General features: G+C 53.3%; 1 protein-coding gene across 9 annotated transcripts in view; it reads right to left on the bottom strand.

Annotated features, from left to right (window-relative positions):
• Positions 1-23,273, bottom strand: part of LOC144942807 (uncharacterized) — a 41,271-nt gene extending 17,998 nt beyond the window's left edge. For 3 of the 9 annotated variants that reach the window (XM_078869774.1, XM_078869781.1, XM_078869780.1), the window contains exons 1-5: positions 18,850-19,044; positions 18,223-18,386; positions 17,469-17,663; positions 16,134-16,524; positions 10,285-10,464 (exon numbers count right to left, since the gene is read on the bottom strand). In XM_078869774.1, coding sequence (XP_078725900.1) covers positions 10,285-10,464; positions 16,134-16,505 — 552 coding nt within the window. In that variant the 5' untranslated portion in view covers positions 16,506-16,524; positions 17,469-17,663; positions 18,223-18,386; positions 18,850-19,044. Of the gene's footprint in view, positions 1-3,419; positions 3,547-10,284; positions 10,465-16,133; positions 16,525-17,468; positions 17,664-18,222; positions 18,387-18,849; positions 19,045-19,120; positions 19,185-23,096 lie in introns of those variants that run through there. The other 6 variants (XM_078869777.1, XM_078869776.1, XM_078869775.1 and 3 more) reach the window with 6 other exon arrangements.
• Positions 23,274-26,338: the final 3,065 nt, after the last annotated feature.

The following is a 26,338-nucleotide window of genomic DNA, read 5'->3' as shown; positions in this document are numbered from 1 at the left end:
GTACCGTATTTAGCGGAACACCGTGCGGCAGGACTGATGTCACATGAATGCGTCTTCCACGTGCAGTGGCAGTCAGGACACGTTATGTAATGTTCAGGGCGCTGTCAGTCTACGCAACACGAGCGTACTATTTGCCATTTCCCAATGTAATCCTGAACGTGTTAATAATTACCCAGGGAAGCCTCCAGACTTGTGTTTTTTTTGTATCAGGGCTCTCTGCATTGGGATGTTTTGCCAATTCCTTTGAAATAAACGTTCTGGACACACAGGGCATCTATGGGCTCCTCGTGTAACGAGACGAAAGCCCATTGACTCGTGCCGCATTTACAACAACGCCAGGACAAGTTCTGTTAACGAGCACCCAGTAAGACTGGCAAAGCACACGAGCTGGTGGTGTGGCGAGTACCATGCCCATGATGTTTACTACACACCTCACAGGGTGCTACTCGATTTAAAGCTTTCGTGACTGCAGGGATTCATCTTCTTGGTTCTTTCGGTAAAGTCACGTAGAAGGGAATAAAATAATAAAAATAATACATAATAAAATAATTCTCACGACGTTTAGGCCACAACGCAAGCAGCCGTCCTCAGGTGAAGACCAGGTCTGTCGGGGAGACGGCTGCTTGCGTTGTGGCCGAAGCGTCGTGAGAATGATTTTATTATGTTTTCTTTTTATTATTTTATTACTTCCCTTCTACGTGACTTTACCGAAAGAACCAAGAAGAGGGTGCTACTCGTTTACGACTGAGTCGATCTAGCGGAGGCCTAGAACCGGATCAGATAATCACCACTGATGTTGGCTGTGAGGGGAATCGAATTCAGGCCACCGGGAACCACGACCCACATTCTCACACAAACAGTACGGAATTATAATTTCTGGCAGGTGTTAGTGGTCACACACGTGCGTAGACAATGCTTAACCACCACCAGCATTCGCCACAAAGTGGTGGTAATGCCATTCTATTTGGTTCTTGTAGCTCTTTTGGCACGCTAGGTGCACTTTGAGGCCACAGGAAGTGTCATAGGCTGGTTGGCAGACCACCAATTGTTATAAATTCACTGACATGACTGGCAGATGCAACACCATCACTCCCCACTGTGCCACCTCACTGTGTTCTCGCCACCCAGCGCTCCGCTCGTTGGTCTGAGCGTTGCTCCTCCACCTGCCTCCAACTGTCCGGTAGCATCCTCCAATAAGTACGGATGGCTACGTCCAGTCTGACAGGGTCCTCCGTGCCTCGAGACGTCGCAGGACTGTCACAGACCTGCCCATGGGGGTCAACAGATGAGATTGGCACTCTTTTCCATATGGATGGGGAAAGGAGTGTATGCTGCAGGTTTTGTTTTTATTCACGGAACTACAGAGTTCATTAGTGATTTTGTGCCACTAAGGCAGTTTCCATGTCCTCAGCACCACTCAAACTTGCGGTGCCAAACAGCATCTTGGAACCTTGGAGCTGGACTGGATACCCGATGCAGCCAAAGCAGCTGCGCTAGCCATGGGCCTCGACCTCACCAATTCCTGCTCGGCAGCACGGGCCAAAGATGGCAACTCTAGTTGCAAGCAATGACTGAATTCCCACGTGCAAATTTCATCAGATATCTTTTGAGTCCAGGTCCTTTGAGTTTGAACGGAGACGTCGGTGGACACCCACCACCATAGTATGAATGTTGAACTTCTTTCGCAACCTTACATAGCCAACTACGCTAATCGAAGGTGTAATGGAATGATCTTACAGATGACAAGCCGATGGTCAGTGGAGAGATCAGGTTCCATGGTAGATCCTGGAGTCAAGATTATGGGTACGCATTAGTTGGTCATTACATCGTCCGACTGATGTTATTTGTTGGACCCAGCATGCATCTAAGATGTGGGAATGCGCCAATGATGAAACAGCGCGTTGGTAACTACAAGCCCATGGGGTGCACAGCAATCTATCAGCCTCCTATTATTGTTGTGTTGATCTGACCCATGCGTTCCAAATACTCCCACCCACGTGCTCGCTTCACAACCCATTCGGGCATTAAATTCAGATGACTATCCCGAGGGGCCACTTTGGCCAGCGCCTGGGAGACGAGGCCACAGAAGGCATCCGACTCATCATCGGCCTTGCCTGCGTCTCTTCCCGCAGATGTTCATCTTCGGCGGGGGTGTAATCCAACCGCCAACCACCATCCCTAGCCTCCTGTTGACAGGGAGACGAGCCCACAACAGTCTGGCAAAACAATCAACAGCTCCTCTTGGAGGAGTCGGACGGTAACACTGCGCGTAGTACGTTGCGAGCCGCGCCATTGGGGGGAAAGGCTGCGAGTGAATTGACCAATAACCCTCAGAGCTCACATTCACCAGTGGGAAACGGGTGCTCTGATGTGCCGAGAGAGGTATGTAACCCCTCCGCTAGCAAAGGTTAACGAGCAAAGCACCACAGAAACAAAAATAAAACCGCACACTCACTGTGTCTATCTCGACCTCGACCACACGCACGCACGCACGAACGCACACACAGGGACACGTGCAGACACAAAGGTCCCCCGTATAGCCTCGAACAGACTGTTGGGGTGGGAACGGCACACGAGGGGGTGGGTGGCTTGCACCACGCCAGGTCGCCTTCGTCTCCCCAGTGGCGATATTTAGACACCTCACAACATACTCATTTGAGGTCGAGTCGACTTAGGGGAGGCCCAGGACCGGTTCAAATAATCGTCACCGGTGTTCGACGTGAGCAGCACTCGAACGCTGGTCGCCGGGTTCGTAGCGCAGCGCGATAACCGCTGGGCCACTGCTCCCCAGAGTACTCACAAAGACAAAGATCCCCCGTATAGCCTTCACGGACTGTTGGGGCAAGTGCTGTTAGCGAGCACCTATGAAGGCTGGCACGGTATACGAGGGGGTGGAGTGGCCAGCACCACACCCGGCCGCCTTTGTCTCTCCAGCGGCGATGTTTGCGACACCGCACGAAATACTCATTTGAGGCTGAGTGAGTTCGGGAATCGAACTCGGGTGGCCGGGTTAGCGCAGCGCGCTAACCGCTACACTACCCATCCCCACCCGCACACACACCGCCCCCCCCCACGCCGTAGCACATAAACACACGCATGCACCCACCCAGCCGCACACACTACATTACTGTACAGGACTCATACCCCGCGCACATACCACAGCACACCCCGACACACACAGCACAGTAGACACACATATCCCTACATCCACACCACAGCACACATACCCACACCATAGTACACACACATGCCCCTACACCCACACCACAGTACACATACCCACACCATAGTACACACACATGCCCCTGCACCACGATACACACACCCATACCCCTGCACCCACATCACGGTACACACACCCATACCCCCGTCGCACCACCGTATCCGTGTGTGCAGTGCCCGGCACGAGCAATAGGAACCTGCTGAGCCGACGCGTGCAGCGAGCGGTAGGAGAGGCACGGAGCGCCCACCGATTCGTCCCCGCTGATGACGACCTGGCATTCGCCCTCCGTCAGTGTTACACGCACCTCCATCGCATCCTCGCTACCCCCCTCACCCCACCACCCACTATCCCTAACCCCCCCCCACCCCACCAGCAACGGAGAGTCGAACCCAGGCAGGGCACGGGTCTGAAGGGAACGTCCGCCGGCTTGGTTCAATGGCTTGACAGCCCGCGCGTTGCCTCTCTCCCTCTCCGCCTCCCCCACTCTCTCTCATCGAGCTCTGTCTCCTCCCTCCTCGCGCTCGCCCCTCTCTCTCCTCTCTCTCCCTGTCGACCCTCTCGCTTTACCCCCTCTCTCCCCTAGCTCTCGCTCCCCCCTCTCTCTCTCCCTGCCTACCCTGGCACGCTCTCTCTCCCCTCCCTCTCTGCTCTCCCCTCCCTCTCACCGTCGACTTTCCCTTCTCTCTCTTTTTTTACGATCGGAGGAAACAAGATGCTCAGTTTGGTCGGCACTTTTCTTCGTTCATCATTTCTTTTTTTTTCTTTTTTTTTCAATGCTTAGCTTTATGTGCCCCCCCCCCCCCTTCTTAAACGAAAGATTTCACGAAAGATCCTCTCCCCGTGCGCTTATGAGCATCTCGCCTCGATACATCGATACATCGATTCATCCGCTCGGAGTTGATTCCCCACGCTGCTCACGGCAATTCCCACCCTCGCGCGAGAAATGGCTCGCTTTCAATTCGGGCAAACTCCACGTACTCCTTTCCTCTGGGCTAATGACTGCAACGGACTCGGACAGGCAACAACGCAGCCTCAACATCCACCGCTACAGACGCCGGAGAGACTACACAAGGCACGAGTTACAAATGAGACCTGTGTCAAAAGAAATCGCACCTGAGGCAGGCAGTGGCAGAGAAGACAGCTTACAGCCTAGACAAGCAGCTCAGACGAGACACTTCAGACGAGGTGGGCAGTACGGAAGAAACAGCCAGTATCGAAGAGACAGGGCAGTACAGACGAGGCGAGCAGTACGAGTGGGCCCGTACAAACGAGCCACAAAGAACACATTCTTGAATATAATCGTGACAATTGAGTGAATCACGCAGCGAGCGGGGTGATGACTCATTGCGTGCCTGTGCCTGGAAGCGCCGCTCGACGGCTGCGCTCTCGGTATCCCACGAATGAATGAATGAATCACGAACGAAAATTACTTTCACGGCCAATGACCAAACCGCTGGGAATGCGCCCCCATTTCATCAGACCCAGGAAGCTAAGCGGAGTCTGAGCCTGGCGCTTGCTTGGATGGTTGCCCATCGTGCACAAGCAGGTTGCTATAGGCCGCTCCAGGGAGGAGTGCAACGGCACCCATGGTTGTACTGTATTATGCTGCCCTGTCTATGCTCCGCGCATTCACCGTCCCCACCTGGTGAAGTATGGTCATTTCACCATCACGACCCGCACGGCGTGCAGAGGCTTTCAGCTACCTTGTGCAACTGATTAACACCGTAATGACAGAGGCCGAGGGGTTTTCTTTTGACAGTCACCAAGAGGAGATTAGGAATGACATTTAGGCCAACTAGCCTTCTTCGAGAAATCGAGGTTTTGTCGATTATATTATCAGAGATTTCCTTGTCTTGAACAGTGGCGGCTCCTGCAAAATCTCTCAGGGGGGGCAAATGTCTGGATGATTGATAAGGATAAGGTCCACCCATGCAATGGATAAATTAACAGCTTAAGCATGTAAAGGCAACTTCACTCCTTTAACATTAATGAAAAATAAAGTGACTCTTACAATACATCTTGTTTGTTTCTATACTCATTATTAAAACAAACCACTCAAATTTCTTTTATTAAAGATTCCACTAGGTGGCGACAAATTATATTGTTGGATGAAACGTGCTTACGTATGATGACGTAAGCACGTTAGGGCGAGCCCTCCCGGAAGCCATAGAGAATGCATTGCAGCGCCCCCGTTCGAAAAAAAACATCTTTGAATATAAGTCTATGGGACCACTCGGGGCGATTCTCAGCCGGAGGGAAATCGCCCAAAAAGAGGCGGTACTCCACAGAACGTAGCATGACGCTGATTGGACTATATCCAGAGGCACAGTGACGGCTAGCGCGACTCTGTGGTTGAATGACATTGGTGGTGCGTCGCCCAATCGCCCTAATGAAGAAACCGCCCCTGGTCTTGAACCAATGCTGCTCAAATGATTCACTCCCATGATGGCCGTGTGGCCGATGGGACAAGTGTAGAACATGTCTTTCGTACAGGGAGGGCGGGTGCTTGAAGGCGGAGGGAGAAGTGCCCCTTGTTTACTCTGTAGATCGTGAGACGCACGAGCATGATGGGTTCGCTTCAGCCGATGCCGTTAACGCGACACTAATCGTCAGCGGAGAGCGGTGGGGGATGTCACACGGGGTGGAGATGATACCCCAGTCTGGAGGAGCGACACATCCTCGCAATTCAATTTAACATAGTGGCAATTATATAATTAATCACGTACAGCCCCCTGTCAACGTCACTGCTCGACGAAGGCCTTCCCATCATGCTGTGTTGGTCAGAGTAGAGTGAGATGGGAGGGGAGAGGTAGGGGAGTGTGTGGAGGTGAGTAGCGTGAGATGGGAAGGGAGAGGTAGGAAAGTGCGTGGAGGTGAGTGGAGTGAGATAAGAGGGGAGAGGTAGGAGAGTGTGTGGAGGGGAGTAGAGCGAGATGGGAGGGGAGAGGTAGGAGAGTGCGTGGAGGGGAGTGGAGCGAGATGAGAGGGGAGAGGTAGGAGAGTGTGTGGATGGAAATAAGAATCCATTGTGATACAGAAGCCGTGTAACAGAGGACGTGCTGATCAGCGTCTAGGTCACCTCCTGGGGGTTGACAACTGATAACCAGCACGGGAGGTGCAGGTCAGGCCCCAGCGTTGACCTTTGCAACACGGGAGTCCACTCAGAGTATGGAGTCCAGAATTATTTCCCAAACGCCGGTATTCCCGCACCATCACAACTCAGGTTTCCATTTTGAAGGGCGTTCATAGACCTCCGTAACATCCTATCACCCTGTGTGTGTCTGTGTGTGTGTGGGGGGGGGGGATGGCGGCGCAGTGATTAGCAGACTGTGCTAATAACTCGGTCACTTGAGTTCAAATCCCAGCCATGGCTAACATCAGCAGCGAGTGATATCGGAACGGGTCCTGGGCCTTCCATAGGTCAATTGGATTTTAAATGATAACAACAGTCTGCAAAAGGCGATGTGTGTAGACTTTGTGTGGGGGGGGGGCCTTGTGTGATATGGGAGCCAGTGCAGGGAGTGAGCCCTAACAGGAGCTCGATGTCCACAATTGCCACCAAATTCCTTCAGGCTGAGTGGAGTCTCTTGGTATTTTATTGCAGTCTCTGAGCCTTGCAAAAAAGAATTACGAGTCACACCACACGCTCGCTGCCACAGTCTAGCAGCCTGTTTTTAGGCACCATTCTCATCAAAGTGGCGTAAAATAATCTCATCAAAAGCTTGCTTTATGCCTGCAAAGGGTAAATGCGCAGCCCTGCAATTGCCTGCTCACGCCACCGCTGGCGGAAGGGCCTCAACTGTAGAGCGACCTCAAGAGGCTCTCTGGTCGACTCTGACACGTTGACCAGACGTGTCGGAAGAGGTGGACGTACCCACATTGTACCCCACCACTCAAGACCTGCCGATCATTGACTAACCCTGGTGAATCCATGAATACCACTGGGTGGACAGAGGCACCAGGAGACGGAATCCAACCGGCAATCTCCAGATTGCAAGTCCAGCGCACTTAGCCGTTACAGCATGGCAGCAACCCTTCACACACCGCGGAATGAAAAAGTGATCTTTTCTGCAGGAGCATTGCCCAGAACGTCTCCTATTATATACTCGTCCTCTTTAGGCCACATTGTTATTGACGAAAGTGTTGAGTTTTTATTAATTTACGTAATAAAAAGGAGAAGGCCACATTACCCATCGAGAGTATGGGATCTAACCTCTCAAGGCAGCGTGTGACGGCGTCTGTTACTTAGCAACGAGGGCTCAGGTGACCACGGCAGGCCCAGCGGACCGCACTGTAAACGGAAACGGTGCCAAGACTCTAAATCAGCTCACTTCAAATCACTTCTCTTTGCAAAATCGGTAACCGCATGGAAAATAAAACAACAAAAAACGCCGGTAAAACCGGTGATCGGGCTTTACCGCACGCGTGTCTCGCAATAACGGTTATATTGTCACTTTCTTTTTCAAGGAGAAGTAAAGGGAGCTGCAGATTAGATTATTCAGCGTGAAATGCCTCTGGTGAGGCAATGGGAGGGCCGAGGTGGATATTTCAACCCCTGATTGCATTAATGAGGCACTGACAACGACGTCACCATTCTGGCTTGAAATTCCACCGCCACACGGTGACCATTGAAGGCCCCGTCACACAGTGGGGGGGGGGGGGGGGCACCAAGGGGGGGGGGGGTCTCCTTATTACCAGGAGGTGCCACGGTGGTGAGATGTTAACTCCCTCGCCTGGTATACAGGAGGTCGTGGTTTCAATCCCAACCTTGATGCATGCTATACATTTGGAGTTTGCGTGTTTCTCCCCGTGGTCGCGTGGATTTTTCACCTGCTCCTCCGGTTTTCCCCTCCGCATTTAGAATGAACATGCGTTGTGAGTATTTGGCTGCTGTAAATTTCCACATGATAAGCCACTTTGTTGAGCTATAATTTGTGGCCAGGTCGCTTCTGAAAAAGATCTGCATAGCTCAGTGGGCCTTACCTGTAAAATGTAAAAGGAAAATTTAGTTTAATTTCCTGTTTTTTGGGGGCAGTCACCCGCATATTTTAGTGGTAATCTTGCCGAAGGGTAGAGCATTCGCCGCTTGTTGCAGAGGTTCACGGTTCGAATCCAGCGCCCGCCCTGGTAAATACTGCGTTGTGTGTATTAACCCAAGTAGTAATAGTAGTAGTAATACCACGAATGGTCTGCCTTGCTCGCAGTGGACGTTAAAGATCCTGTGATGTAGTTGGCAAGAGGAGCCCATTGCATGCCGGCGTCGGGGTCCACGTTTCAGGATCCTCCTGAAATAGAGTCTCAAGACTCAGTGAGGCTTTCTTGGGTAAACAAGCGGAATAATAATTATATCGATTTAATATGTAGTCTTTCGTGACAAATATCCATAATAAAGGTTTTTTTGGACGAGATCGTGTAAGTATAAATGTGTCGTTAACGCACCACCACCCGACACACCCGATTAGTAAGGCTTGTGCCAATTTGTTACCACTTCAGCACACCTGTGTGTTGGAGAGGAAACCCCACGACAATTACAATTCGAGTATGACGTTTCGCTCGTGATTACAACCAGCTTCATCAGGACATTAGCCAGAATTGTGAAGAAGTCCTCCTGTTTCGGTCTTAAATATTACGTCTATATGCAGAGCCCAAACTGTAAATGGCCACCTAAGTAGTGTGATGCTGTAAAACAGGAGAGGTGAACCTCCAGCCCACGCCCGCTCGAGACGCGACACCTTGACACGGCCCGCAAGCAACACGCAACATCCGTCACTACAAGCAACTTACAGCTGCACTCATCGGGGACTGGAAGGGAATATTTTTTAATTTGGCAACAACGCTTCATTTCTAATATTAGCCGCACTCGGTCACCTGCGAAGGCGAGCTCTAATTATCGTTCACCTTATTGATGGATAACGCCAAGGTATGCGCTAATGCTTGGACAGCCAAAGGGTATTTGAATGTCTGACTCGGCCCTCATTAAGGAAAAGGTTTCCCACCCCTGCTGTGAGAACATTCAAGCACCACGCAGCAGGTCACGACGCACTCGCTCACCCGCTTGCTCACTCGCTCACTTGCCCGCTCGCTCACTACACTGCAGGTCACGACGATACGCCCGCTCGCTCAATCACCCGTTTGCTCATCCACTCGCTCGCCCGCCCGCCCGCTCGCTCACTCACCCGCTCGCCCAGTCGCTTACTCGCTCACCCGCTCACCCACCCGCTCGCCACACTTCAGGTGACCTCGCTTCTCTCTCTGCGTCTTCCTTCACAGTGTTCCACTTTGGAATTCCCTTCCATCGCTCTCGTCTCTTTTCCCAAGCTCTCATAATAACCCTGCTCAATTCAAGAAACACATGTACTCTGACAATAAATCAACTATTATCGATTACAACTGTCAGAGTGCTGTCTGTTGCTGGCTGCTTGACGTTTGCGTTTCCAAGTGTAGGGTAACGCTTCGATCAACTTGACTGGTTTTCAACCGAGCGAGTACATAACAGCAACACAACGTTTTGGATCATCGTTACGAGAGTTATCATAACCGCCACTCGCTGCCCCTCCTCCCTCCCACCCCTCCCCCAAGTTACGGACGGACCAAGAAACAACCGGACAGACAGATGGACAGAGGAGGGCCACTTTGGCTGATAAGACATCGTCGGTGTGAGGGCCGCCACGCCGCCTGCAAGGGCTGTTTTTACCATTTGTGTACTGTCGGGGGCCACACGTCAGGGGCCGCACTAAAGGCCACCAGGGGCCGCAGTGGCCCTCTGGCCTTGCAATAAAGAACACTGGCTTAGTCTGAACCTTCGTTTGAAAGAGTAAAAACAATTGATCGTTGTATTAAATCACAACCCCAAAATTGTTACAAGCATAGCTTTTGGGTTTGCACCTTTCTTGAATTGGACTTACCCAACCATCTCAAGGCGGTGGTGTGGGGGTGGGCACACGGGGGGCACGGCCATTCATTAACGAGAGGGGCGTGCGGTTCACGAGTGACCCCACAAGAAATCACCAATGACCCACCCTCACCGGGGTGCGTTGCGACGGCCAGGTGTGACGCCTTACCTGCTGCACCGCAGCCAAACTCTGCAGCTGTGCGCTGCTCAGGTGCTGCTGCTGCTGTTGCTGCTGCTGCTGCTGCAGGGCGGCTGTTTGCAGCATGAGGTGCTGCTGCTGCGCCGCATACATCTGCTGCAGGTACTGCGCTGCGGTGCTGGGCTGCCGGTGCAGCGCCTGTTGTATGGCCTGTGTGGGTACACAAGGGTAGATGTGAGTACACGCTGACGCAAGGGTACGTGTGTGTGTACACGCTGACACGAGGGTACGTGTGCGTACATGGGAACACGAGGGTACTCGTACACTCTCATGTACTCTCGTGTTCCTGTGTACACACGTACTGTGGAGGGTGTTCCTAGCTTGGGACACCGTTGAAGGCCGTGTTTTTGTTTAGAAACCATGGCAGAGAAGTAATCACAACAAGAGTAGAGCCCTTCCGTGGCCTGGCCTGACCCGAGCCTGCTTTATGCGTCATCTGTGACTCCCTACCCCCTGCACACACGCAGCAGCATCCAGGCACCATCATCCACCTTCAGACAGCAGTTCAATGCTCACCTGGTTCAGGTTATTACCTGGTTCAGGATCTCACCTGGTTCAGGATCTCACCTGGTTCAGGATCTCACCTGGTTCAGGATCTCACCTGGTTCAGGATCTCACCCATTCAGGGTGCTATACAAGGGGAAATTTAGCTCTGGCACCGCACTTCAGTTGTTAAAACGTTGCGTCCGATTTGCAAAATATGCGTACGCTATAAATCGTGTTTGTTATTATTATTAAGAGCACTTCCCACCGGCCACGGAGGGTAGGCTGTGAGTAGGGGTGGAGGGGACGGAGAGGGAGCATTCCGTGCCCGCACAGCTTGACAGCCCACGACGAGTCTGGGGCAAGATCCGGGCCTTGCTGGAAAGGACCAGAGACCATTAATGCTCTGAGCGCCGTGCTGGGCAGTGCCCATGGGGACACGGCATTGTTCGGAAGCACGCATTCAGTTTGAGCCAAACGGGCGCTCATGTAGCCGCCCGTGGACGGAGGCGCGCTTGATTCTAACCACGTGCCCAGGGAGCCGCCGTTGGCCCAGCGAGCGGCGCTGGCCGTGGCGTTGGCCTCATTTCCTCCGGCACAGTGGGGCGCTGCATCAGAAATCCGCGTTTGGCGGGGAGGCGGATTATATGTCGGAGTGGTGTGTTACGTTGGTTTTGATGTATATTTTATGTTTGTCATTTGGCTTTTACCTTCTACACATATTCCGACTGTGCGATTTGCGTCACGTGTCGAAGAACGGCCTCGTAATGACACCGCAGAACTGGTTTTGACGTCACGTCAATTGTCTCCTTGCCCAGGCTAAACAATTCATCTCTTAGCGTCCCACTGAGTGCTGATCGCATCCAGTAAAACCAACGTTTGCATGTATGTTGAACTTCTTCAAGATTCTCAGCTTCCTATGCTTCAAAACGCGGTTTAAGTCACGGGCGAGTGGAACCCGGCATTGGACCCCCCGTGCGCCCCCACCTCACCTCTCCTCACTCCCCTCCTACCCCCCCCGCTCGCCAGTTATTAATGACGCACGAGAGCGCGATGCCTCGTCCCCGCACCTCCGCTGACCGCAGAGCGAGCCGCGACCCTCTGCGAGCGGACGTCGTGACTCCACATAAAAACCGACTCCCGGTGACTAACGGGGTTTTGGGGGGGGGGGCGACCTCGCGAACTCTGACCCTGAGTTTGTGGTTGGGGTGGGGGGGCGGTGGGGATAAAAGCACACAAAGGGGAGGAGGGGGCACTGCGGACCGCAACAACGTAGTAGGGGCTGCAGCTGCCAACAAAAGGCTGCGATGCAGTGGATTGTTTCGCTTTTGAAATCGGCCAATGATGGAACGTTTCCACATACTTGAGCTGTGTTTTGGCCTACGTTGTTGTTGTTGTTAGCGTTATCGGTGATGCCATGAGAGTAACTTTGTAGAAGTGAAATCTGGGACGTGTCGGTTGCCGGGTGAGGGATTGGAGTGCAGTGATGATATTTTCCGTCAGTAAAACATACGCATGATCTCCAGCTCCTCTCACGTTTACAGCCCCGTCACAGCCAGTGGTGGCAACTCCACATTCCCATGGTGGGGGCAATTCTCTCCATAGGAAAACCATTGCTGACTTCTCCAACATGCGGTAAGCATTTTATTGGCCAAGCAAGAATGATGGGCTTAGTCAACCCCACCCCCCAAACCAGGAGTTTAACTCGCAACCTTTTGTTTGCGAGCCGCTCGCTCTACCGCTGAGCCAGCTGGCCAGCTGAAATCAGTCGCTCTTCACACTGCAAGTTTTGCTGGCTGGAGGGATGGATGGCCAAGACCTAAGGACATCCGCGTTGCTCGTGTTATATTAAAAATGTATTTCAGTTCCTTGCATCGATTTACAAAGGCGTCATGTACTGACACGAAACCGTGGTGCCACACGCAGCGCCCTGACAGGGAATAATTAAACCTCACGTAAATAATTATCAATTATAATTATTATTATCACGACGCTTTGCCGCTCTTGAAACGTGCCTATTTCGGCCTCGTGCATTACCACTGAACCCTGCAAATCATAGAGTCTGGTTCTCTGTGGTATATGATGTCACTCGTGAAATCGACAATCCGTGGTGGCTCTACACGTTGATACGAACAAAACCACAAACACTTAAAATGCCATCCGAACAACGAACATCCGCCGTTTGTCGCGACGCCACAGCATCCCGCGCGCCGTTGACCGATAACACACACGCAAGTTGTTAAAACTACAGAGATTCGTATCACCGTCACGTACTTCAACAAACACGGCGTGCACGCCTTACACACGTTTAATGAGGGGAATTTTCGCGCAGTTTGCAAACCTTGCTTGGAAGAAGTGCACTGAGAGATCACGGCTGAGGCTCGCGGCATCCGAACGCGCTTACCCCGAACTCGGCTTTAACGTTGACCCCGTGAACGAACGATCGGGGCGGGAGGCGCTCACTCTCGACCCGGCTCGCCCCCGAGGCTACCGATGCCGGCCGGCCCCCGGTTTTTTTTCAGGCTCCACCACGAGAGCGCGGCGGCGCACGGAGCGATCGTGGCGGGATGCTCGCCGTCCACCCGCGCTCTCGCGACCTGCGACGCGAAACCCGCCCGCTTTTATCGTCCGCAAAGTGAGCGGCATGCTGGGAATGCCGGCCCTGCCCAGCCTAGCCCGGCCGCCCTTTAATCCCAAAAAAGTCCCGTGACCCCCGGCGACCCGGCGGCATAGAGCAGGGCCCCAATAAAAAGGCAGCGGGCGGGAAGCATCCGCCCCCTTTCACCCAGCGTCTTGCCGTCCCCCAAAATTGCGCACCCTCCTCCCGTCTTTCTGTCCCCTTCTGTGCCCCCCCCCTCCCCCCAGGACCGTCTCCCCACGTCCCCCCACGCACTCGCCCTCTGTCCCTGCGTCTCGGCAACTTCCGTGGAGTGGAGAGAGAGGGGGCGGCGGAGGGTATGGCGAGGCGCGAGGCTGCTCCGGCGCACGCGCATTTATCAGCGCTTTCTTTTTTTTTTCTCATTTGCTTAACATGGCTTTTGTTGTCGACGCTGACCCTGAGAGCCTAAAGTCGCCACTTATTTAACATTTTCTTTCATTCCGCCGTCATCCGTTAGCCTATTCACTCGCCCCGCCGCGCCCGACTGACTTGCCGGCGCGCACGTTGTATTGTCAGGACCCTAACTTTTTAGGCGCTGCTCAACGGCGCATCTTTGTTTCTCTCTCGCAGATTAGCAACGTGGGCTGTGACCTTGCCAAGGAACGGAGAACGTATTTTAAATGATAACGAAATTCCACACGACCTCAAGCGACGGCAGACAAGCACCCTGTGAAATCATTCGCAAGTGTGGGCCATCATTTGTTCGTGTCAAAGTCCAATTGTTTAATTTACAAGGTATAATGATATCTCTCTAATCCTACAAAAAATTACATACATAGTACCGATGGTCTAATGTGAGACAACGCAATGTTGTTTAATATATTAGTTTTGACATTTAAATTTTTATTCCTTCTAAATGTATTTCTAATTACGCCACTTGCTTCACACCATGAAATGCAATTTCCAATTCGAATCCTACAGCTAGCAGTCCACCACCCTGTGCCAATACAAATAGCATCTGCATTTCCCAAAGGCGGGAAGAATGATTTGTCTGGAAGATGACATGACAGAATGACTTCTGGAGTCCCTACAATTGCCCCTTGTCCACACGAGCTTGGGCACCTTGGACATGTCCTGCTCAGAGTGTTTGTCACGCGTCAATGAAACCGTTTAACTGCGGGACCCTTTTTGCCGGCACCAAGACGATGAAAGAAGAACAGGCTTTTCCCGTTTCCGGCAAGAATATAGGTGTTAACCTTTTATGCGAATTCACTCATCATCAGTCTACGGACTGAGTTCAAGATACCCATCCTCTGTCATCACCGCGCTCTCATCCATGATCCTCCACATGATCTGGCCGTCCTCCCCTGAAAAACGGGGAGACGCCATCAACCCTCGGCCACTCAGGACCTCAGCTCTCTCGCGGTGCCCTCCCAAGCCAAGACACCGCAGGCTGAGCGTCGCTTCTCCGCGGCTGCTCCAATCGCCGTGGAATCGCATCCCCCGCTTCTGCGTACCCTGCTGCCGCACCAGCAGCAGCAGCACCAGCAGCATCACATCCAGCACCACGTGTAAGAAGACTCCTCTCACCTGCTTCGTCAGGCCTACGAGAGGAGGAAGCTGGAGCGTGGCTCCGTGGGGAAACTCTGAGCCGCAACTGGAAATTTGACCTTTTGTAAAAATGTGCGCATTATACATAGTTTTATTTCAATATTATTATTAATTTTCAGAGCTGGAATAAGCCAAATTGCGGGAAATCCCATATTTCGCAAGATAGTTTTATTTATTTTATGTCTTTCGTGCAATTATTGCTTTTTGGACAAAGACCATCAAATCGGTTGCATCCCAGTGGGCAGTGACCCAGATTCGAAGCCAGAACCTCAGTGGTGCCGGCTGAGCACCTCTGAAAGGGAACTGTCCTCTCTCCCCCCAGAGCTGCCCAGCCACCACAGGCACGGACGCTGTCCACTGGGCCCTCTCCTGGATAAGCGAGGGCATTAATAACGCGCTGCCTTGTGCGTTGTGTGGGGTGACAGAGTCACCGTGTGGTGAGCTCGGTGTGGCGTGCGTCCCGTGGTTTAACCCAGGGCAACACAAACTCCATTCCTCGCGACCCAACATGGTACACGTCCCACTTTACCAATTTACACCCATTAAAAAAAATATCAAGTCGTATCGGACACTGCAAGTGCCGGATGATGACTAAACAGCTCCCCAGGTGACGCGTTTAGAACACGGATTAATTTGAATCGGCGCTCTGTACGTCATGTGGGACGCACGTGAACACACACACAGACAGTCGCCATCTTAATCTGAGTTGGCGTTGTCTGTGTCAGGCAGCAAGAGATGAGCAATCATCAGGCATGTGCAACATGTAACAACTTATTTATCATTTGAACGGCACGGCGCAGTGGTTAGCTCACTGCGCTATGAACCTGCTGGCCTGCGTTTTGGTTCCTGGCCGCGGCTAACATCGGTGGCGAGTGACACTTGCACCGGTCCTGAATACCCCGCTTCACCGACCTGCACCAATCAGTGCAGTGAGGGGACGGTCAAACAAAACAATGCCCATGATTGAAATGACAGAAGAAGACCTATGTCCAGCAACAGATTGACAAATAAAATAGTCAACTCTGTAAGGCGTAGGAGGCGTTGGGTCACGAGGATTGGTGCTTTGGGAAACCCCGATCTAGCCCGATGGGCCCGTCGTGTGGGAGGACACGTTTGACTCGCCCACCTGGACCGTCTGTCGGTCGTAGACGGAGAGCGGAGGTCCTTGTCCGCCGCAGCTGCCGGTCACGCTGGTGACGGCGCCGGCGACGGCGCAGGCCACCGTGACGCCCGGCGGCCCTGCGGGGGGGCTGGCCGGCACGGCGCCGTTGCTCGCCGAGCGGGGCGCGGCCAGGGCTCCGCCGGCGCCCGCTCCGACCCCGACCGCCGCCGCCACCGCCGCCGCCGCGCCGGCACCACCGCCGCCGCCATTCCCACCCGGCGAGGACGTGACGGGCCCCGGCGAGAGCGAGGATGAAGAGGAGGAAGAGGAGGATGAGGAGGAGGACGGAGACGAGTTGACGGAGGAGGCGGGCGGCGCCAGCTGCTCGCTGTCCATGCTGCCGGCACTGCGGAGCCTGTGGGAAAGGTGCGTAAGGAGACGGTGGCGCTCCGCTCACTGCTGGTGAATTCACGCGTTGTGTGTACGTTGAGGGTTGTGGAGCGTTGGCGCGGTGGTTAGTACACTGCTTTACAAACCCCGCGACCCGACTTCGATCCCTGCTCACTATAAAATAAGTGGTGAATATTGGAAGCGGTTCTGGGCCTCCCCTAGGATGACTCAGCCTTAATTGAGAAACTGGTGCAATGTGTAAACAACAGCAACGGGAATACAAAGGCGGCTGGGCATGGTGCTGGCCACTCACCCCCTTGTGTGCCGTGCTTGCCTTAATAGGTATTCGCTAACACCACTTGCCCCAACAGTCTGTTACGGCTATACGGGAGATCTTTGTATAAAGAGTGTGGTCCTGGTAGATTTGCCGTGATTTCATTTTTCACAATACGATATATAGTGCTACATGGGATACCTTTGTCTTTAATGCATGCTATGTTCATGTAAAGAAAGAAGTTCAACATAACATACATGTAAATATATATTTATATAGCTTGATAACTTGGCCAAAAAAAAAAAGAATTGACGCCTGTTAACATCGGCATTTCCTAATGACTCTTCACTCTCTTCCCTTGTCTGCCAGGGGCAGATCTAAAACCCGAGCGTGGTGGAGGAGGAAGTGGTAGTGATGAGACTGTAACGGTGGATCTTGTAATTAGAGTGTGAACTCTGCAAGAGATATGGGATCTCGGTAGCTAGAATGGAGTAGGTGGCACACGCTACTAGGAGTATTCAAAGCTCGTCGTGAGAAGTGGTATTCTAGATGTGGTGTGCCAGGTGCAGATCAATTTTCACAAGACCCGGCTGAAATTAAACCCCGGCTCAACATGCGGTAGCAAGGGGGATGGTAGTATCTGTGCGTGCGGGCGTGCCAATATCTCGCGGCTGTCAAGTTATTAGATGACCCACCTCTACAATAAGTCAGCCGTCCAGCACCTAAACGCCAAGGGCTACAGCCGTGGAGGTGGCGGCGGCGCTGGTGGCGCTGGCGAGGTCGTGGAGACGCAGCCAGTCCTGGAGGCGCAGGCCCTTGGCGCGGTCAGGATGAGCGCGACTCCACTGCCATCCAGAGCTCGGGCGCCCACGCGGCTCCTCCAGCATCACCTGCGAGCGACGTTGACAATGCCGTGACTCTCCCTCCCGACAGATATCAATTGAGTGGCAGCTATATCACGGCTCATAATTGGTTTATTTTGGATCAGACCGTCGTGTACATACGATATAATGGCAATGTTTAACTATCACCCTCAAACACCTGACAGCCAATCAAACCAAGCGATTGCGTCATGGGCAAATGCGCCCACAGATTCGGTTCGTTAGCAAGACCGAATGAGTAATGTTTAACAAGAGCCGGGCTCTTGTTAGACACCTGATGATGCTGGGAATCATCTGCAGTGAAACGTCGTTAAAAAACCTTCGGTTTTGCTGAAAAACTCAACTCAACTGGTACGTTTGCCTGTGACGTGGCAACCCGATTGGCTCTGTCGGGTGGTGGAGGGTTATTGCAAAACAAAATTCATCAACATCAACACGGCAATCTAACCCAGGGGCCGGAAAACCTGTGGCTCCTTCAGGAGCTGCTTCGCGTGCCGTTATTTATTAAGGACCCACGGTCTCAACATGTTCACGTGGGTTTTATCCCACCAAATTCGAAGATAATTACCTCTTCTTGTTACTTTGGTTGGCGTTCTATGATCTAACCCAAAAGGCAGTCCGCGAAACATCGATGTCAAGGTTGGAATCCAGCCGCTGGCTTCAAGAATCGCAATGAGCGTCACCCACGCGCGGTCACACGCTCGCGTTGGCAGCGGCGGCGGCCCTCAGCTGCTAACGCACAATGCACACACACACACGTGCATGTTCAACTTCTTTCGCACCGTACGTAGCCCACATTGCATGTTTACACACCGTTCCAGCTACTCGTTTAAGACCGAGTCCACCTCGAGGAAGATCCAAAACCAGTTATCATTTTTTTTTAAACGCCAACTTAAGAACTGGGATCTCCACAACACTTTAATGTCTCTTTTGCAAGGACACTACTCACGTGTTAATGACAATAATTGCATTTGTATGAATCGCACGAGAGCTAATCGCTAAAGCATTGCACACAGCAGCAGCAGCAGCATAGACCAGCAGGCACTGTACAGAAATATTCCGAATAGCGGACTTGTGAAAGAGCCGTCACTTTTACATACAACACGCGCACGTGACACGCGCCTACATAACCACGACTGCGATCGTATTGTTGTTGAATAACGACAATTAAAGGAACGATGTGAAGACAAAGTACCGAGATGCGCCCTACATTACAGCCGACAGGACGAGCGAGCGGCAGGTACAGTAGCGCGCAGCGTTCATGCCGAGCAGCTGCGGGGCCTGTCGCAGGCCGCCTCCAGGGCACGGAGCAAGCGGCAGGGCTCAGCACACACACACACACAGGCCCCTGTGTGTGTGCACCTGACTCAACCAGACACTGCAGCAGCAGCAACAACAGCAGCAGCAACAAACAACAACAACAACGGCTGCTTGACCAAATGTCAAGGCGAATGCCAAATTCTCACCCAAGCGGCGGAGGCGGCATCTGTCAAAGCGGACCGTCGATTGGTCGAGTCTGGCGGCCTCCACTAGCCCCGCCTCCTCACAGCCACACGCCCCGCCCCTCTGACCACACGCCCCGCCCCGCACTCGCAAAGCCAAGACCCCCCCCCCCCCGTGTCGCCTGTTCAACAGACTTCTGGGGGCAAGTTGCTGTCGGAGAGCAACCCGTGAAGGCCGCCACGGCACACGAGGGGGTGGGGTGGCCAGCAACCAACCACGCCCGGCCGCTTTTGTCTCCCTCGTGGTTGATGTTTACAGATCGCACCAGGTAGTCATTTGAGGCCGAGTCGACCTAGGGGAGGCCCAGGAGCGGTGCAGAGATATTCGCCGCTGGGTTTGTTGGTGGACGTGAGCGGGAGTCGAACTTGGCTTCTACGCCGGGTTCGCCCCGCCCCCCACGCCCCGCCCTCCACGCCCCGCCCCTCAGGCCCCCTCCCCTCAGGCCCCCACCCCTCAGGCCCCCAGCCCCGCCCCTCAGGCCCCCAGTCCCGCCCCTCAGGCCCCCACCCCTCATGCCCCCAGCCCCGCCCCTCAGGCCCCCACCCCCACCCCTCAGGCCCCCCGCCCCTCACTCACAAGCCACACCCCTCAATCGGCTCTTCCCACCCCTAAGCCCCTCCCCTCAGGCCCCCAGCCCCGCCCCTCAGGCCCCCACCCCCACCCCTCAGGCCCCCACCCCGCCCCTCACCTATCGTCTGTGCCAGGGCGGGGGGGGGGGCAAGGCTGTACAGTACTGGGCGGTCGCTGTGGCCACGTGACGCACGAGCGCACGCGCCATTGGTTGGTGCTGCTACGAGACGAACTCTGCCGACCTCCCCGAAGCGAGGCAACCCACAATGCAATGTGCCACTGACATTTGATAGTTTACCTTCTAATTAAATTGAGTTTATTTAGTAATAGAGCAATTGCTTTGATTATTAAAAGGTGTGTCTGTTACTCAATAGCTATATGTAACTATTCACACGCCAATTAAAAATGTCAGATTTTAAAAACTCTTTATCAGGCCCAATTGTATAAATTGCAGTCACCAACTCTTATCCACCCTCTCTATGGTATTGTTCGTTTTAATATTAGCTTATAAACAATCGGTCTGTGCTGCTCTCCATTTACCTGGGTAAACAAGTGGGCAACGTTTTTTCTTAATCCTGGCTCAGCTGGCTCTAAAACTAATTAACTTAGAAACTCTTAGAAATACACAGAGATGCATATCCACTCAGAGAGATACAGATAGACTGGGTGCAAAGTGGGTTAAGTTTTGATCAATCTTGGCCAGCTGGCTCAAGAGCTTAATAAACGAATGCCACGAAACCTCTGGATCTCTGCCAGGCACGCGCAAGTCATCACACCCAGCCACGACAGCGGTAGCACTACAAATAACCTGGGCCCTGTCATAGAAATGTGGAATTGTTGTTCTCTCCACTGGCGCAAGATTGTTGACACGGGAGCACGTGGGTCGTGAGGCTTGACCGAGAGATTTCAGTTCTAAGAATGTTCTGGAAGGGTTAGGCAATAGGAAATTCTAAAGCCTACAATTCTGGAATGTTGCCACCAAAAAATTCCGTGAAAAAAAGTTTTAGTTCTTTTGCGTTTTAAATTAGACATACAAATTCATAATAGACGGTTTTTTGGGGGGTTAAATAAAAATGTGTCGTTAAACCCACCACCACCCGACACAGCCAATTAGTAAAGTTTGTCGTTTAAACAAAACATGCCGATTCGTTACTAGTACAGCACACCGGTGTGTTGGAGAGTGAACCCACACCATTTACAATTAGACATAGAAAGTTACTGGAACGTATGAAGGGTGCCATGACAGTGTATTTTTGGCCAACTCGGTTGTTTGGGTAACTTTTTAAAGAGTGTGACGCTGGAGCTCATAGAACTGGTTAAGCAAATATCGACGAGCTGCGAGTCGGTACGGTGTTTGTCCAAGGGCCTAGTGCTACATGGAAAGACAAAGATCCCCCGTACAGCCGCACCAGGCTGTTGAGGCAAGTGCTGTAAGAGAGTAGCACCTATGAAGGGGGTGAGTGGCCAGCAACCCGCACTGCCGCCTTTGTCTCCCCGGCGGCAATGTTTACACATCGCACCAGGTACTGATTTGAGGCTGAGCCGACCTAGGGGAGACCCAGGACCGGTTCAGATAATCGTGACTGGTGGTGGCCCTGAGTGGTAATCGAGCTCGGGTCGCAGTGCGCTAACCGCTACACTACCGCCCCCCCATCACCAGAGGTGTGGACTCGAGTCATGTGACTTGGACTCGAGTCAGACTCGAGTCATGAATTTGATGACTTGCGACTCGACTTGGACTTGCATAACAATGACTTTGTCCCACCTATGAGATGTGGACTCGCGTCATGTGACTTGGACTCGAGTCAGACTCGAGTCATGAATTTGATGACTTGCGACTCGACTTGGACTTGCATAACAATGACTTTGTCCCACCTCTGCCCATCACACACACGAATACCTGACCAGCCACTGTGGGTGTCTGCTATAAGATAAGCGGGGTGTCGGGGATCACTGCCAGCCACTGCCACGTGGACGTCACAGACCCTGTGACACGGTTCGCAAGAGTGGGGGGGGGGGCATTGTGACACGTCGCCTAACCGTGAACTCCTAACGCTGGCACCCAGACTGGCGCACCGCCATCTCACCAAAACTCGCACGAACAGGTACGTGACATGCCGTCAGCCCGTGATCTCGAGAGGCCAAAGCCAGCGCAGAATACAACTCATTATTTGGTGATGCCGCCGCCGCCGCTGCTGTTGTGTTGGCAGTGGTGGTGCACAAGCACAAACAACAACAAAGTCGACACGTTTGTCAATAACGCCGCGTATGTGTGGCCTCAATAGGAAAGATATATCACACGCGGTGTTTCAGCTCATGGCAAATGTACGTCATGATGAAGGGTCATTATTCGAAACGTTGGCTATTGTGAAATGTTTACCTTATAAGGCCGCAACATTGTTGACAGGCGTGTTGGGTTATTTTGCTATTTACACGAGACCAAATAACGTGTGCATAAAACCACGTGCTTGTCTACCAGTCACCAGTGTTCGTCTGGCGACCAGTGGGTCACCCACCCACTCCTCCACCCTCCCACCCAACCACCCACTCCTCCACCCACCCAACCACTCCTCCAACCACCCATCCAGGGTCACCCACCCACTCCTCCACCCTCCCACCCCTCCCACCTACCCAAGGTCACCCACCCACTCCTCCACCCACCACCCCACCCACCCACTCCTCCACCCTCCCACCCCTCCCACCTACCCAGGGTCACCCACCCACTCCTCCACCCACCCCACCCACCCAGGGTCACCCACCCACTCCTCCACCCTCCCACCCCTCCCACCCACCCAGGGTCACCCACCCATCCCTCTCGCTTGTACCTCCTGTAAACTTCAAGCGGCGTGATCGCACCCCCCCACCGCCCCAAGCGATGATGATTCGTGCCGTGGTCTCACAGCCTGAGCGAGCCCAGCACCGCAACGAGAGCCCTCGGCCCCACCCCCAACCCGCCTCGTCTCAGGTGCCACCTGCCCGGGCCGGTCTCACCCCCCCACTCACCTCCCCCACGCCCCCACCCGTCTGACAGCAGCAGACCCCCACCCCCACCACCCCCACCCCCCACACTGCACGCGCCCTCCCCACGCTGTCCTCACGGCACCGAGCTCACAAGCTCCGGACCCGTTCCGTTGGATGTTTTTCTTTCTTTTTCTCCAGCGCCGCTCGTGATTGTGGTACCACACCAAGAGGTCGAAGGGGACAGACGCGGGGCGCGCACACAGCCGACTCGGTGCCTGCTCGGGACGGGCTGTGGTTCGGGGCTGGTCGATACCCGCCGGTGGCTGGCGAGAGAGAGAGAGCGAGAGAGAGACGGGCGAGAGAGAGAGAGAGACGGGCGGATGAACGCGCGGCAGGGGGAATTCTCACGTGAGCTCCGTCGTCACGGACGGACGACGCAGATGGGGGTCTCGGCGTGGACTTGTGGGAGCGGCAGGAGGTCAGGCCGTCTGGCTCGCAGGTTGCAGGGAGAGCGGGCGGGCGGGCGGGAGTGTGGGGAGGGGTGCGGGAGAGGAGGAGGAGGGGGGAGGAGGAGGAGAGAGAAAGCGCTTCCCGTGGCGGTGGTGCCTTGTTTCCTCTCGTGCCCCCCCGCCCCACCACCTCTCTCTCTCTCCTCACGGCGCTCATTCAGCCCCCCCCCACCGTTCCCAGCACCTCCCCGTGTAGCGTGACGCCCAAAGCAGCCCTGCCCAGAGGAGTGCCGAGCCCTCTGCTGCCGCTGAGCCGCTTCGGCCGCCGCCGCCACCGCTGTCGAGGAGGCCCAGAGAGCCAGAGAGAGATTCCTCGCGCGCATATATCACGCGCACCACGTCGCTCCTCCTTCACAGCTCCCTCCTTCACAGCTCCCTCCTTCACAGCTCCCTCATTCACAGCTCCCTCCTTCACAGCTCCCTCCTTCACAGCTCCCTCCTTCACAGCTCCCTCCTTCACAGCTCCCTCCTTCACAGCTCCCTCCTTCACAGCTCCCTCCTTCACAGCTCCCTCCTTCACAGCTCCCTCATTCACAGCTCCCTCCTTCACCGCTAACTCATTCACTGCCCGTGTTTGACTGGATTCAGAGCATTGGCCCCGCTGTTGTTTACCTGTCAATATAAAAAAAGAGAATTTTGTTTTTAATTTGAAAAATGAAACCGATATCATTCATACCTGTCAACCCCTTATCAGCGCCTACATTATTACAGCCAAATTCAGACCATGTTGGTCACCCCGTGCCCTTATGCATGTCAACGTTCATCCGACGAAGCCCCGTTTTGAAACGGCCGTACGCCATATGGACCTGGAAATTCAATTTCCCTGTAGAAGAATACGGGGTAAACCGTAGGGGTTGACACGGTATGATAATTACAGCTTTTCAAAACAGGATTTGTGAAAAATAAATTTTGTCATGGCCTTCGTGTCGCTCACCTGGCGAGCGAGAGCGAGGCGGTGATTCGTTCTCACCACTCCCTGTAGCGATGACCCCGGGGTCATGATGCGATGGCCCTGATTGGGTCAGATCGGGTGTTGCGCTGCCCGCCAAGGCGCCTGCTCCACCCCCCCCTCCACCCTCCTCTCCACTCCCCCCTCCACTCCCTCCTCCACTCCCCCCTCCACTCCCCCTTACACTCCCCCCTCCACCCCCTCTACTCCCCTCTACTCTCCTCTCCCCCCTCCACTCCCCCCTCCACCCCCTGCGCTCCTCTCGATGGGTTCTGTGCCTACCTCAGCCAATGGCAAACGGAGGGGACATTTCAGGCTGATGATGATGATGATAATTTAGTACATTAGAGGTACTTGTCTCATATAGATGCATATAGCGCCTTAATCTAAGGCGCTTACAGAAATTATATAAAAATGCACTGAAGATGATAGTGGCTGAATTAAATAGTGGAGTTGTTATTAAAAGTGGTAGTGTCGTTATGGTGACAGGACAGGTTGCAGTGGTTAAGGAGGGTTTGGGGTAGTGATGTGGTAGGGGTAGTGATACCAGTAGTGATGTGGTAGGTGTAGTGATAGGAGTAGTGATCGGGGTAGTGATAGGGGTTGGGCTAGGCCTGCTCGTAGCTGGGGGCAGGCAGTAGCAGTGGCATGATGACGCTGGGCTAGAGGAGAAGAGATGGGGGTTTTAATAGAGGAACGGAAGCAGGTGAGTGAATATGATTGTTTTATGTGCAGTGGGAGTAGGTTCCAGAGACACCACGAAGGAAGGCGATTCTGTGGTTCACAGTTGGATGTATGCTGCCGGTAGGGAGCGATGTTGCTGAGTGTGATCTCACTTGTGAGCGTTTCGCTGCGACGTTTAATTTCCAAATGTGCCCGGTTTGGAGCGTGGCGCCCACACACGATGGCCTACTCGTATCGAATGACGTCAGGGGGAGATCTCTAACGTCCGCTGTGAAGCTATGTTCTGGGTAATGAACACCTCCAATATTAGCCAGCGTGGTCCGCCAGAACCAAGCCTATGGACTGGCCTTGACGTCCAGTGGTTCATCAGCAGAGCCAGAGTTGCACGAAACCGGTCCAGAGTGTTGCCTATGCTGAGTCGATGATGCTGATATTTCGCCCTCCCAGAAGGCCGTGGAACTGATGGATTATGTAAGAAATACTTTTTTGAACGTGGAGAGAAGGATTTGTGAATGAGACATTATCTGCCCGTCTGTTCTGTATATTATCCTCGCAGAATGACGCTCGTGATTATGTGGAGCGCGTGATTATGTTTGTGTGTTTGGAAGAGGGGAGGCGCATCAATTGTACAGGGCGCTCGGTGCGGACTAAGTCCGTGTCTGTGCTGCGAAACACAGTCTCACTCCGAGGTATCATCATCCATCACAAGAAACCATCGAGGTAGGTTCCAAGCATATGCCGTGTAACCAGTGGAGAGAACTAAAGAGACCAGGAGGGTACAGGTCTAATTTGCCAGAGTGACTTGGGTCACTAATATGATAAAGGCAAAAAAAAGTACAACAAGGAAGCGACTGGAAATGTGTGTGAGTGGGGAGGTAGGTAGGCGAGTGAGTGAATGAATGGATGAGTGTGTGAGTGGGCCTGTGAGTGAGTTCAGTGAATAATTGAAGGTTTGAGTGTGTGAGTGGGTAGGTCGCTGAGTGAGTGAATGGATGCGTGGGTGAGTCGTTGTGTGAGTTCAAATTGATGTCGTGTAGCCAGGTGAGAGAACTCAATAGACCATGATAGGAATCGAATTTGTGAGCGTGACCTGTTAGCAAAATGACAAAAGCAGCAGCTGGGAGAAGTCAAAACTACGCAGTGTGCTGCACTGCCGTCTGCTGCTCAAAAGTAAAAGCGTGGTCTCGCAGAAGCCGATGGCACTTACGAGGATTGTCCAGGCTCAACGCCTGCTTAGTTTCCGAGATCAAACGAGATCGGGCGCATTTATAGAATCGCAGGTAAGTTGGTCAAATGCTATATTTTTTAAAATTACAATATTTATCCTGGACAGTCCCTTGAGATGAGACCATCTCGTGTGCTCGGGTGTCCATTGACACATAGCAAAGACAAATATCCCCAGTGCAGCCTTTAACAAACGGTTGGACCAAGTACTGTTAGCGAGCGCATAAGAAGACCAGCACGTACTCTTTGGTTCTTTCGGTAAAGTCACGTAGGTAGAAATGAAA

The sequence above is a fragment of the Lampetra fluviatilis genome, chromosome 28 (genome assembly GCF_964198595.1).
Source record: "Lampetra fluviatilis chromosome 28, kcLamFluv1.1, whole genome shotgun sequence".
NCBI classification, from domain to species: Eukaryota; Metazoa; Chordata; class Hyperoartia; order Petromyzontiformes; family Petromyzontidae; genus Lampetra; species Lampetra fluviatilis.
The sequence above is the reverse complement of the archived record's forward strand: the minus strand, read 5'-3'. Positions and strand labels throughout refer to the sequence as shown.